The sequence below is a fragment of the Esox lucius genome, chromosome 11 (assembly GCF_011004845.1).
Source record: "Esox lucius isolate fEsoLuc1 chromosome 11, fEsoLuc1.pri, whole genome shotgun sequence".
Taxonomy (NCBI): Eukaryota; Metazoa; Chordata; class Actinopteri; order Esociformes; family Esocidae; genus Esox; species Esox lucius.
In genome coordinates, this window is record NC_047579.1 from 23,292,726 (window position 1) to 23,306,113 (window position 13,388).

The 13,388-nt window shown below is 40.9% G+C and overlaps 1 protein-coding gene across 3 annotated transcripts in view; it reads left to right on the forward strand.

Annotated features, from left to right (window-relative positions):
- LOC105031096 (nuclear GTPase SLIP-GC) overlaps positions 1-13,388 on the forward strand; it is a 75,375-nt gene that overhangs the window by 36,707 nt on the left and 25,280 nt on the right. For 2 of the 3 annotated variants that reach the window (XM_034295336.1, XM_010905318.5), the window contains exons 12-14: positions 6,486-6,680; positions 11,624-11,884; positions 12,155-12,248. In XM_034295336.1, the coding sequence (XP_034151227.1) occupies positions 6,486-6,680; positions 11,624-11,884; positions 12,155-12,248 (550 nt within the window). The remainder of the gene's footprint in view (positions 1-6,485; positions 6,681-11,623; positions 11,885-12,154; positions 12,249-13,388) is intronic. The other variant, XM_034295335.1, reaches the window with a different exon arrangement.

The following is a 13,388-nucleotide window of genomic DNA, read 5'->3' on the forward strand; positions in this document are numbered from 1 at the left end:
ACAGGAATGTTTTATATAAAGAAATTAACTGTATTTAGAGTGCTGCTTGAAAATGTGTGAACCCCTTGTGCAATTATAGATGTTTTTATTGATTGTCATGACATGTTTATTTTATCAGAAACAATATTTTTGTTTACCTAGTGGGGTCTTCTGCTGTTGTAGCCCATCCGCCTCAAAGTTGTGCGTGTTGTGGCTTCACAAATGCTTTACTGCATACCTCGGCTGTAACGAGTGGTTATTTCAGTCAAAGTTGCTCTTCTATCAGCTTGAATCAGTCGGCCCATTCTCCTCTGACCTCTAGCATCAACAAGGCATTTTTGCCCACAGGACTGCCGCATACTGGATGTTTTTCCCTTTTCACACCATTCTTTGTAAACCCTAGAAATGGTTGTGCGTGAAAATCCCAGTAACTGAGCAGATTGTGAAATACTCAGACCGGCCCGTCTGGCACCAACAACCATGCCACGCTCAAAATTGCTTAAATCACCATTCTTTCCCATTCTGACATTCAGTTTGGAGTTCAGGAGATTGTGTTGACCAGGACCACACCCCTAAATGCATTGAAGCAACTGCCATGTGATTGGTTGATTAGATAATTGCATTAATGAGAAATTGAACAGGTGTTCCTAATAATCCTTTAGGTGAGTGTATGTACCATTTGTAAAGAAAACAAAAAAACAAGTGAGCAGGCAAAACACTTATTTCATTTCATGTGGGATTCATATTCAACTGGAAGTTATAACAGAATGGCACAATTGTAAAACAAAACATGGCAACAAAGAAACAAATGAACTGACCCCTGTTCAAAAGTCTGCATGTCCTTAGTTCTTAATACTGTGTATTGCCCCCTTTAGCATCAATGACAGCGTGTAGTCTTTTGTAATAGTTATCTATGAGGCCTGGAATTCTTGCAGGTGATATACCTGCCCATTTGTCTTGGCAAAATGCCTCCAGGTCATGCAAAGTCTTTGGTCGTCTTGCATGAACCGCATGGTTGAGATCCTTTCGTTACCTTGGCCGTGTGTTTTGGGTCATCGTCATGCTGGAATAACCATCCACGACCCATTTTCAATGCCCTGGCAGAGGGAAGGAGGTTCTCACCCAAGATTTGACGGTACATGGCTCTGTCCATCATCCCTTTGATGTGGTGAAGTTGTCCTGTCACCTTTGCAGAAAAACACCCCCAAAGCACAATGTTTCCACCTCCATGTTTGACGGTGGGGATGGTGTTCTTGGGGTCATAGGCAGCATTCCTCCTCCTCCAAACACAGCCAGTTGAGTTGGTGCCATATAGCTCGATTTTGGTCTCATCTGACCACAACACTTTTACCTAGTTCTCCTCTGAATCATTCAGATGTTCATTGGCAAACTTCAGACAGGCCTGTACATGTGCTTTCTTGAGCAGGGGGTCCTTGTGGGCGCTGCAGGATTTCAGTCCTTCACGGCATAGTGTGTTACCAATTGTTTACATGGTGACTATGGTCCCAGCTGCCTTGAGATCATTGACATGATCCTCCCGTGTAGTTCTGGGCTGATTCCTCACCGTTCTCATGATCATTGCAACTCCACGGGGTGAGATCTTTCATGGAGCCCCAGACCGAGGGAGATTGACACTCCATTTGTGTTTCTTCCCTTTGCGAATAATCGCACCAACTGTTGTCACCTTCTCACCAAGCTGCTTGGCGATGGTCTTATAGCCCATTCCACCCTTGTGTAGTTCTTGTCCCTGACATCCTTGGACAGCTCTTTGCTCTTGGCCATGGTGGAAAGTTTCTGTGGACAGGTGTCTTTTATACAGTTAACAAGCTGACATTAGGAGCACTCCTTTTAAGAGTGTGCTCCTAATCTCAGCTCGTTACCTGTATAAAAGACACCTTTTTTGTTGTTATTCTGTCTCTCACTGTTCAAATAAACTTACCAATAATTATAGACTGATAATTTCTTTGTCAGTGGGCAAACATACAAAATCAGCAGGGGATCAAATATTGTGTTCCCTCACTGTAGGCCTTGTTGACCCCTCTCCAAACATAGCGCTTGTGATTGTGACCATAAAGCTTTATTATGGTCTCATCACTCCAAATTACAGGTGTTGAGGCATGTCAAGGTGTTGTCTGGCATATTGTAACCCAGACTTTTTTGTGACATTGGTGCAGTAAAGGCTTCTTTCTGAAAACATGACCATGCAGCTCATTTAGTTCAAGTATTGTCGCATTGTGCTCCTTGAAATAACCAAACAGTCTTTTTACCAGAGCAGCCTGTTTTTCTCCTGAGGTTACCTGTGGGTTTTTCTTTATATCCCGAAACATTATTCTGGCAGTTTTGGCTGAACTCTTTCTTGGTCTACATGACCTTGGCTTGGTATCAAGAGATCCCTGAATTGTCCACTTCTTATTAAGTGATTGAACAGTACTGACTGGCATTTGCAAGACTTTGGAAGTCTTTTCATATCCTTTTCCATCTTAATAAAGTTCCATTACCTTGTTACACAGGTCTTTTGACAGTTCTTCTCTGCTCCCCATGGCTCAGTATCTAGCCTGCTCAGTGCATCCACGTGAAAACTAACAAACTCATTGACTGTTTATACACAGACACTAATTGCAATTTAAAAAGTCACAGGTTTGGGAAATTAACCTTTAATTTCCATTTTCACCTGTGTGTGTCACCTTGTGCATCTCTAACAAGGCCAAACATTCAAAGGTATGTAAACTTTTGATCAGGGCCATTTGGGTGATTTCTGTTATCATTATGATTTAAAAAGGAGCCAAACACATTTGTGATAATAAATGGCTTCATGTGATCACTATCTTTAAACAAAAGACAGTTCTTTTGCACATTTTGTCATATTTTCCAAATCAATGCCAGAATTTCACAATTTCTGCCAGGGTATGCAAACTTATGTGCACAACTGTAGGTGGGTAAATAATTGGGTACTAATCAAACCAATTGAAGGAGGGGTTTGTAGGAAATAGTTTGAGTGGAACTCTGATAAATAGAGACAAGAAACCTGGTCAGCTTGGTGTTAACCATACAGGTGAATGCTAAATGCATAGGGTGACCAGATTCAACTGCTGGAAATACAGGACAGTCAGATTATGACCCTGCCCTGCGTACACGCCCAGATGGCAAAAATAGTGTGAACAGACCATACCCTGGGTGGCTGTATTCTTTTATGATGTTCCATGCTTTCCTAAGGCATCATATGTGGTAGATGCCTTGCATGGAGGGGAGATTGCCGCAGATGACATGCTCTGCTGACTTCACCACCCTCTGGAGTGCCTTGTGACCAGCAGCAGGGGAGCAGCTGCTGTACTAGGCAGTAATGTAGCCTGAGAGGATGCTCTCAATGGTGTGCCTGTAGAGGTTGGTGAGTGTTTGCAGACATGCCAAACTTCTTGAGTCTCCTCAGGAAGTATAGTCGCTTTGGGCTTGTTTTTACTCACCTGGTCTGCCAAGTCTGCTTGCCAGGACCAGGTGAGGTCATCTGTGATGAACACACTGAGGACCTTGAAGTTGGAGATTCTTTAATTCAGCTCCATGAATGGGTTTGGGAACGTGATCCCCATCTGCCACTTCCTGAAGTCCACGATTTGAGAGAGTCCACGATCTCTCTCATAGTCTTACAGATGTTGAGAGAGAGGTTGTTGTCCTGGCGTCATGTAGCCAGGTCCCCTACCTCACCCCTGTAGACGGTCTCATTATTGTTGGAGATGAGACCCAGGATGGTGGTGTCATCTGCATACTTAAGGATGATGTAGGAGCTGTGTGTGACCACACATTTATGCATGAACAGGGCGATGGCATCGTCCGTAGGTCTTTTGGGGCGGAATGCAAATTAAAAGGGGTCCAAGGTATCAGGAAGGGTGGAGCAGATGAGGGTTCTGACCAGCCGCTCAAAGCACTTCATGATGATGGAGGTCAGTGCTACTAGGCGGTAGTCATTCAGGCAAGTGATGGAAGGTTTCTTCAATAAAGGAACAATGGTGGTCTGCTTGAAGCAGGTGGGTACTGCTTGACTGAGTCAGGGAGAGGTTGAATATTGAGGTGAAAACCTCCGCTAGCTGGTCGGCGCACCCCCTGAGGACACGTCCTGGAATGCATCTGACCCTGGTGACTTCCGAGGGTTCACTCGTTTTAAAGCTCTCCTCACGTTAGACATGGCTAGGGACAGAGTGCAGTCGTCCTAGTCCTCAGCAAGCCTTCGAGAAGGAATGGTGTTGATTGCTTCAAACTGTGCATAGAAGGTTTTGAGCTCATCAGGGAGAGAAGTGGCAGGCTGGGTATCATTGCTATTTCTCCCTTTGTAGTTTGTGATGTATCGCAGTCCGCACCAAATGCGTATGGGGTCAGAGCTGTGGTAGGTAGACTCCAACTTATCCCTGTAGTCTCTTTTTGCAAATTTGATGGCCTTCCGTAGGTCATACCTGGACCTCTTTAAAGCCTCCAGGTCCCCGGAGGTATAGGCAGAGGACTTTGCTCTGAGCTTAGCACAGACATTACCATTAACCCAGGGCTTTTGGTTGGGGAAAGTCCTCACACTGGCCCTCATTTATCAAAAGTGCGTACACCAAATTTCCAGCGTACACCTGGCGTACACCCAAAACCATGGTGACTTTGAGATTTATCAATATGGACGTTGGCGTACGGCACTCTCAAATCCTACTCCAGCTCAGGAGGTGGTTTACGCACGTTTTGAGTTAGTGCGGAAATGCGCAGAAAAAAAATCCTAACGCACTGACAAACTCAAATATATGATATATTATGACCCCCTGTAAAAAAACTACAACATAATTACAAACTTCAGTGTTTATTTTTCTGCAACATGGACTTCAAGGTTTAATTTGTGTGACTTTATCAAAGTATTTGATTTATATGTATTCCTTCAGATGCGAGCCTGTGCGCTTTACATGACGTTTCAAGGTTAGGCCCGGCAGTTGCGCACAGACTGGGTTCAGTAATAAAAGGCTTTTAATGACCAAAATATAATTCAGACTGACAAAATAATAAAAATGACATTCTTCTTTTAAATAATAATAATAACAACGACATTCTTCTTCTAAATAACAATAAACGTCATTAATAATAAATATCATGAAATAATAAGACAAATATTACAAATTGTCATGCAATTATTAATGTGAATGAATGGTACTCCACATCACATCATCTTTTATTCCACAATTTTATTTCTTTCTACCTCCCTGGTGATCGTCTCAATCTCCACGTCAGAGATGTTTCTCTTATTTGCCGTCTTCCGTGTGTCCATGGCGTAAAATGAGGGCGTGGGGGAAGCGGAGACTTGAATATATAGGGCCGTGTTATTCTAATGACGATCGTTTTCAGCCGCGGCATTTATCAAGGGCAGGTATTGCGTACACCTGGATTTTAAAGGTACGCACAGCTTCATAAATCAGGCGGTGAGAGGAGTGTAAGCAAAATCTTACGCCAACATATACGCCCGTTTCTACGCAAGAATGATAAATGAGGGCCATTGACCCTTGGGACAGCATCATTGATGCACTTGGAGTTATATTCTGAGACAGAGTTTATGTATTCATCAATATCCCCATCAGCTGCAAAACAGAACATCTGCCCATCTCTTGTTTCAAAGCAGTCCTGTAGAGTGGTAATGGATTCCTCATTCCAAGGTTAAACTGCCTGAAAAACTGGTTCTTCCTGTTTTAGTCTTTGTCTGTAGGTTGGGAGGAGAAAAATGGAGGTGTGATCCGCCTTACCAAAGGCCCGACTGGGGAGGGGTTTGTAGCCGTTCCATATCTGTGAATAGCAATGCTTTGATCACCATGGGTAGGAAAGTTAATGAGCTGGTGGTACTTTCCTCATATTTGCCTTACTGATGTCGCCAACAACAATAAAAGCTGCCTCAGAGTGAGCGACCTCTAGTCCATATTGGTCCTCCAGCAAGCACATTTTATCCGCCTGCGGGGGTATGTATACTGCAGATTATAGCGGAGATTAATTCTCACGGATGGTTGAAGGGCCATATCTTTATAGTTAGGAGCATCAGGTCTGGTGATTGGTGTGTTGAAAGTACTGAAACATCTGATCCCCAGCAAGAGTTTACCATAATGCAGACCCCTCTGCCTTTATGTTTACCTTACTCCAAAGTTCTGTTCTACTGGTTGACTGAAAAACCAGCTGGGGTAATGTCTGAATCAGGCACGAAAGGGTCTAGCCAGGTCTCAACAAATGCCAGCACTTAGTACTTTTTGATAAAATGATTTATATTTCATATTTCTTTTTGCCCTTTCTTTGGAAAGTCTCTATTACAAATTGTTGTTTAGCTAAAGATTTTGTTTATTTTAATATTTTATACAAAAATAATTACCATCCATGTTAGGTTCACATGTTTTCAAGCAGAACTGCATATATACATTTTTCATCAATGAATACAGCTCCGGTGGTCTCTTAATTTTTTAAGATTTTTTAAGAGCTGTATATTATGACTCCTATGATGCCTAAAATTGCAGGCTGAAGAACTCTCAGAGAAGATAAGCTGTTTCACACGGAGTGATACACAGAATGATGAACCACAGTATTGGCCTCTTGTGAAGTGTATAACCCTCAAGGTGCCAAACTCTAAAGATTTACTGGAACATGTTGTGCTGGTGGATCTTCCAGGCAATGGAGACTGCAACAAGAGCAGAGATGAGATGTGGAAAAGGGTAATTATTTTAGATTGTTTTTTGTGATCCAGGCTGTATTCATGTTATTTTTATTAAATAAGTCAAGACTTAGTTAAATACCAATAAAACAAAGTCATGGATGATCACTTAAGAGTTCCTAATTACTCAGATTATACTATACAGTGTATTCAGAATTTATTCACTTCACTCTTTCCACATTTTGTGACATTGCAGCTGTATTCTAAATTGGATATATATACATATTTTTTTTACTCAGTCTTTAGTCAGTCAGTCAACAGAAATACCACATAAAAGCATTTACATAACTATGCAGACACTCCATCAATACTTTGAGGAAGCACCATCCGCAGGGATTGCAGCATCAAGTTTTCTTGGTTATGACTCTATAAGCTTAGCCCACCTGTAGTTGTGGAGTTTCTTCCATGCTTCTCTGCAGATCCTCTCAAGCTCTTTTCGGTTGGATTTGGGATGTTGCTGCACAGCAATTTTCAAAGCTCTCCATAGATGTTCAATCAGGTTCAAGTCTTGGCATTGGCTGTGCCACTAAAGGACATTCACAGACTTATCCAAAAGACACTACTGTGTTATCCTGGCTGTTAGGTTTGTTGTCCTGTTGGATGGTGAATGTGTATACCAGTCTAAGGTCCTGATGACTCTGGAGCAGGTTTTTATGAAGTGTCTATTGGTACTGTTCATCTTTCTGTTTATCCCCACATCATTATGCTGCCACCACCATGCTTCACCGTAGAGATGGTATTGGCCATTGAAGAAAGAATAAGGCCATAGTGTTCTTGGGGACATTTTATGCACATACATTTTTGGTACCCTTCCCCAGATCTATGCCTCTTTTTTGGGAACTTATAATGACAGATGTGTGCCATTCCAAATCAAGTTGGAGAAACATCTCAAGGATAATCAATGGCTACAGGAGCTTCTTGCAAGAATACCGACCAGGCATTCAGAAAGTTAGTCAGAAGAGTAGGCCAAGGACCACTTGAAAAGAGTTCCAGAAAGACCTGTTAGCAGCAGGAACCGTTGACACAGGGAAAATAACAGACAAAGCACTCCACTGCCACGGTCTCCACATGCGATCACCTCAGAAGACTCCATTACTGAAGAAGAGGCATGTTGAAGCTTGTTTGAAGTTTGCTATTCAACATTTGGAGAAGCCTGTGGATTAGTGGGAGAATGTAGTGTGATCAGACTAATGGCAAAAATGTTACTTCTCTGCAACAATACAACGCTCCATGTTTGGAGGAGAAAAGCGAATCACAAAACAGCGAGTTCAAGAGTTCATCACCGCGCACACACACACCATGTCCTCTTATTAACTGCCTCGACTACCACCTGAAAACGTGTCTTATTCTATGGTATCCTGCAGTATCTTGTAACAACATATCACTACTCATGTAGGTGAAGAAATGTATAACTTATAATAAAACTACATGTCTCAATGCATTACTAAACAGAATACAGAAATGATGTACAGGTGCTGGTCATATAATTAGAACATCATCAAAAAATTTATTTATTTCAGTAATTCCATTCAAAAAGTAAACACTTTCTTTCTACCACATTTTTCCTTCCCCTCGCCTCTCTATTAATGTGCTTGGACACAGAGCTCTGTGAACAGCCAGCCTTTTTAGCAATGACCTTTTGTGTCTTGCCCTCCTTGTGCAAGGTGTCAATAGTCGTCTTTTGGACAGCTGTCAAGTCAGCAGTTTTCCCCATGATTGTGTAGCCTACAGAACTAGACTGAGACCATTTAAAGGCCTTTGCAGGTGTTTTGAGTTAATTAGCTGATTAGAGTGTGGCACCAGGTGTCTTCAATATTCAAATCTTCTGAGACACTGAATTTGGGATTTTCATTAGTTGTCAGTTATAATCATCACAATTTAAAGAAATAAACATTTGAAATATATCAGTATGTGTGCAATGAATGAATATAATATACAAGTTTCACTTTTTGAATGGAATTACTGACATGAATCTACTTTTTGATGATATTCTAATTATATGACCAGCACCTGTATTATGTGTACACCAACAAAAATACTTTCAAAAGGGGTATTTCCAGGTGCTACAGTTCCACAGAAGGAAAATAGAGGTGTTGGAATGGCCCAGTCAATATCCAGACCTAAACCCACAAGAACATTTGTGGAAGAAATTGAAGATAAACATTGACCAGCAGGACCCACGGAATCTTCAAGATCTAGAGACTGTCTATGTAGCACCTAAACACTGTGAGAAATTACTTTCTTTGTACAGCACCTCTTTTACATTTTCCCTCCTCAGTCCAGAGCACTTGCTGCCAATGTTCAGCACCCCACTCCACAAGTTGTCATACATGAGTCTCTTGGCTTTGCTTCCACTTCGCAAGAATGACTTTTTGACTGGAACTCTTTCATGAAAACCACTTCCGAAAAGACTTCTTTAGACTGTAGAGAGGTGCATTTGGGTTCCAGAGGTTTCTGTGAGTCGATAGCATTGCTGGACTTGTTCTGATTTTGAAAATATGTCAGTTTGATGTATCTCTCATCTCCTGCAGTCAGTTTCCATACACTGCATTTCTGGTCCTAAAGCCTTTGTGCTTCTTCAGGAGAGCTTGGACAGAACTTTTTGAAGTTCTTGTCTGCTGCAAAATGTCTGCTTTGGAGAGACCTTGCTGATGCAGGATGGCCACTTTTTGTCTTGTTGCTCTGCTCACTCTTGGCATGCAAGTATTTATGATTTGAAGGTTACACAATGCCACACCATCAACTTTTAGTTTTGTTGTACTTTGCTCAGTTGAATTCCTTCAACAACCATTTCTGTTTGAGTTAATCAGTTATGAACCCAGATGTCATTGATCATTAGCACCTGTTATCTTTGTTTAAACATGCACAGGACTATGTCCCTACAAAATAGGGACCCCTTATTTGAAAAGTATACTATAACATAAATGTTACTTTCACTAACAAAATACCCAAAATTCTCTGTAACATAGCATTTTTGGCAAATGAAAACTTGCAGTTTCTACCAACAAATTATTGCAGAAAATAATGCAGACAAAAAACTGACATTTACGACTCTACATGTGTAAAAATTCTAGGGTACGTAAGACTTTTGCACAGTACTGTTGTAACAACTGTTACAAAAAAAACACTGGAAAATGTTGTGTAATGCAACAAAAACCTGTTGGAAAATCTCTAATTACGGTACAATATAATTGAAAGATTCAAAGTTTCCGGAAAGTGGATCTTCGGCCCTCAGACAGCACTGCATTAAAAACAGATTCAATTCTATAGTGGACCTCACTGCATGGGCTCAGGAACAGTTCCTAAATTCAGTGTCTTAATGATGGACCATATATACCGGTTTTAAAGCAACATACGCTGCCATCCAGACAATGTCTTTTTCAGGGAAGGCCTTGCTTATTTCAGCAAAGATCATTCCAAACCATATTCTACACGTATTACAACAGCATAGCTCCGTAGTAAAAGAGTCCAGGTGTTAAATTGCCTGCAGTCCAGGTCTGTCACCCATTAAAAACATTTGGCGCATTATGAAACTAAAAATATGACAAAGGAGACTCAGAATTGTTGAGTAGCTGAAATCCTATATATCTCTCTCTCTCACCTTCATCCGCTTATCCGTATCGGGTTGCGAGGGCAGCAGTTCCAGCAGGGGACCCCAAACTTCCCTTTCCCGAGCCTCATTTGCCAGCTCTGACTGGGGGATCCCGATGCATTCCCAGGCTTGTGTCGAAATATAATCTCTCCCCCTGGTTCTGGGCCTACCCCGAGGTCTCCTCCCAGCTGGACGTGCCTGGAACACCTCCCTAGGGAGACGTCCTGGGGGCATCCTTACCAGATGCCCAAACCACCTCAACTGGCTCCTTTCGACGCAAAGGAGCAGCGGCTCTACTCCGAGTTCCTCACGGATGGCTGAGCTTCTCACCCTATCCCTAAGGGAGAAGCCAGCCACCCTTCTGAGAAAACCCATTTCAGCCGCTTGTACTCGCGATCTTGTTCTTTCGGTCATGACCCAGCCTTCATGACCATAGGTGAGGGTAGGAAGGAAAATTGACCAGTATATCGAGAGCTTTGCCTTTTCGGCTCAGCTCTCTTTTCGTCACAACGGTGCGGTAAAGCGAATGCAATACCGCCCCTGCTGCTCCGATTCTCCGGCCAACGGGAAAACATTTAACATTCAAAACTACAGCAATTGGTCTCCTCAATTCCCAAACACTTGCAGAGTAAGGTTAAAGGAAGAGGTGATGCAACACAGTGGTAACCATGACCTTGTCCCAACGTTTTTGAAACGTGTTGCTGGCTTCAGATATTCCCACGTCATAGACTCCTACCCAAAAAGACTGAGTGCTGTAATAAAATCAAAAGGTGCTTCAACAAAGTATTAGTTTAAGGCTGTGCACACTTGTTTTGTTTTTCAATTGAATTGTTCATGTTATAGGTCACATAAATGGTGTAAAAAGTTTTGACATGATTTATCTTTTTCTCATTCTTTTACCTCACAAGAACCTGGCATTTTACCAGGGGTGTGTAGACTTTTTATATCCACTGTATATTATAGGTGGGATGTATAAATGTGCAATGAAGGCAAATGCATGTACAAATGGCAAGCCAAAATATGTAATGAAGGCAAATTGAAGGTGCAAGGTATATCCACTGTATATAATATCTAAAATGTATGTGTAATAGTAGGTCAAGAAAATCAAGACTAGTTTTGCATTCCCTGTTTTTCAAGTTTTTCACTGCTTCAGTGACATTTCAGGGGCTGGTATGTAACTTAGGTAAATATTTGAAATATGCAATACACTAACGTAAGTACACAATGTCTAACTGATGACGTGTGCAAAAGTTTGGAAAAATCTGGATACATATTTGCCTTTCTTTCCAACACAATAGAATTACCCATGTATAAACCTTTACTCTTGGAAAATGTTTAAATCACATTTTCAGTTTGTAGGAAACTGCTCTGCTGTGTGGATTGTGAGCGACATTGCACGAGCAACTTCAGAAAAAGAATGTTGGGAGGTTTTTGACAGTACTGTTAGCCTCTTTGGACCTGGAGGAGAATGTCAAAGCATCAGTTTCATCTGCACCAAAACAGATGACATTGAGGAAAGTCAAAAGGATGATGCACGCACCAGTATTTTGACCAGAAATGAAATTACCAAGATGAAAGTGAGGGACAAATTCTACAAACAAAAAAAAGTTAAGGTAAGTCACATTTGAGTCACATAAGATTTACCAGACCAATAATTAATTTATAGTTATTATTTTCAAACTTTGTCTTATATGACAACAAAACACCAATCAACAGTTGGGTAATATGTGGTTTCTATTTATGTTAAGAAATTCCTAATCTGGTATTTCTCAGTAATGTTCTAATTGCATGAGCACAAAATAATATTCATTTTTAATTCTTCAAACATTTGAGTGTGTAGAATATTTGTAATTTCTTGTCATTTTCTTATACATTTGTTTCAGAAACACTTCAGTGGGGTCGAGAATTTCTTTAAGGTGTTTACTGTAAGTTCCAAGGAATACAAAAAGAGCAAGCATTTGGAAAAAGAAGAAACAGGTGCAATAACTCTACACGTGCTTTTTTCTACAACATAAGCAGGGTTTAATTTTCTGTTTCAGACACAGAAAATTGCTTTTTAATATTATTTTTCTATTGTTAAATAGTGATAAGGTGCAAAGGGTATAGTGACACATGCAATAAGGTGCAAAGGGTATGGTACAACGTCAATTTACCACAGCTAAGTGTTGCTCCTAGGCACAAATCTTTACTTAATGCCTGGACACAGCACTTAGCCTGGGTGCAGTATATTGGCATTATATCACAAACCCCAAAGATGCCTTATTGCTTTTATAAACCTGTTACCAACACATTTAGAATAGTTGTGTTGCAGATCAAGTAGGTGCCTGATGATTCCGGCTGCCACTCCACTGACACCACCTGATTGTCCTCGTCTTTGTTTTGGAGGACACTTGGATTCTGTTTTATAAACTCTGGACACAGCCCAGATGCATTTATTAATTATAAAAATGTGTACAAAAATCTTCATCTGGCAGTTTTTCCTAGCCACTATGCATCAACCCTGTTCTTGCTTGCTCTTTGCGGTTTCAGACTGGATGTTTGTAAACGCGCTTTCTGAAAAAGGGCTTTACAAAATACGTTTGATTTGAGTAAATGTAATATCTCATATACCATGGCTGTCAGCCAGTCAACATTCTAGATTAATCTGTGATCCATCCAAGATTGTTAATCTGTCTAGATTGATTTAGGTTTAATATAGTCCATAGTCAACAAGAACTGTTGAGAAAAGTTTGCTTTGATGTTCTCCGGCAGCACCATACCCCTAGATACTATATCGGTTTTCTTGTCGATACATTATACATTGTATTTGTATAAGTTACTATAGCGTTTAATTAATGTAGTTATATTTTACAATTTGTAACCACACTGTAAAAAGTGATCAGTTGAGCTAACTCAATGTTATTGAGTTTAAGTTGGACTGAGGCAAAGTGGCATAGCCAAACATGAAATAGCAAGATCTTACTCGTCAATCTTGACATGGGCTAGAATGTTTCTGTTATTGCATACTCAGTAACCACACATTTTTGGGGGGATGATACGCTGTACATTTTATTCACTCTGACCAGGTATGATCAATTTAACATAGTAGGTATCAGGTTTGGTTAAGAACATTTTCTG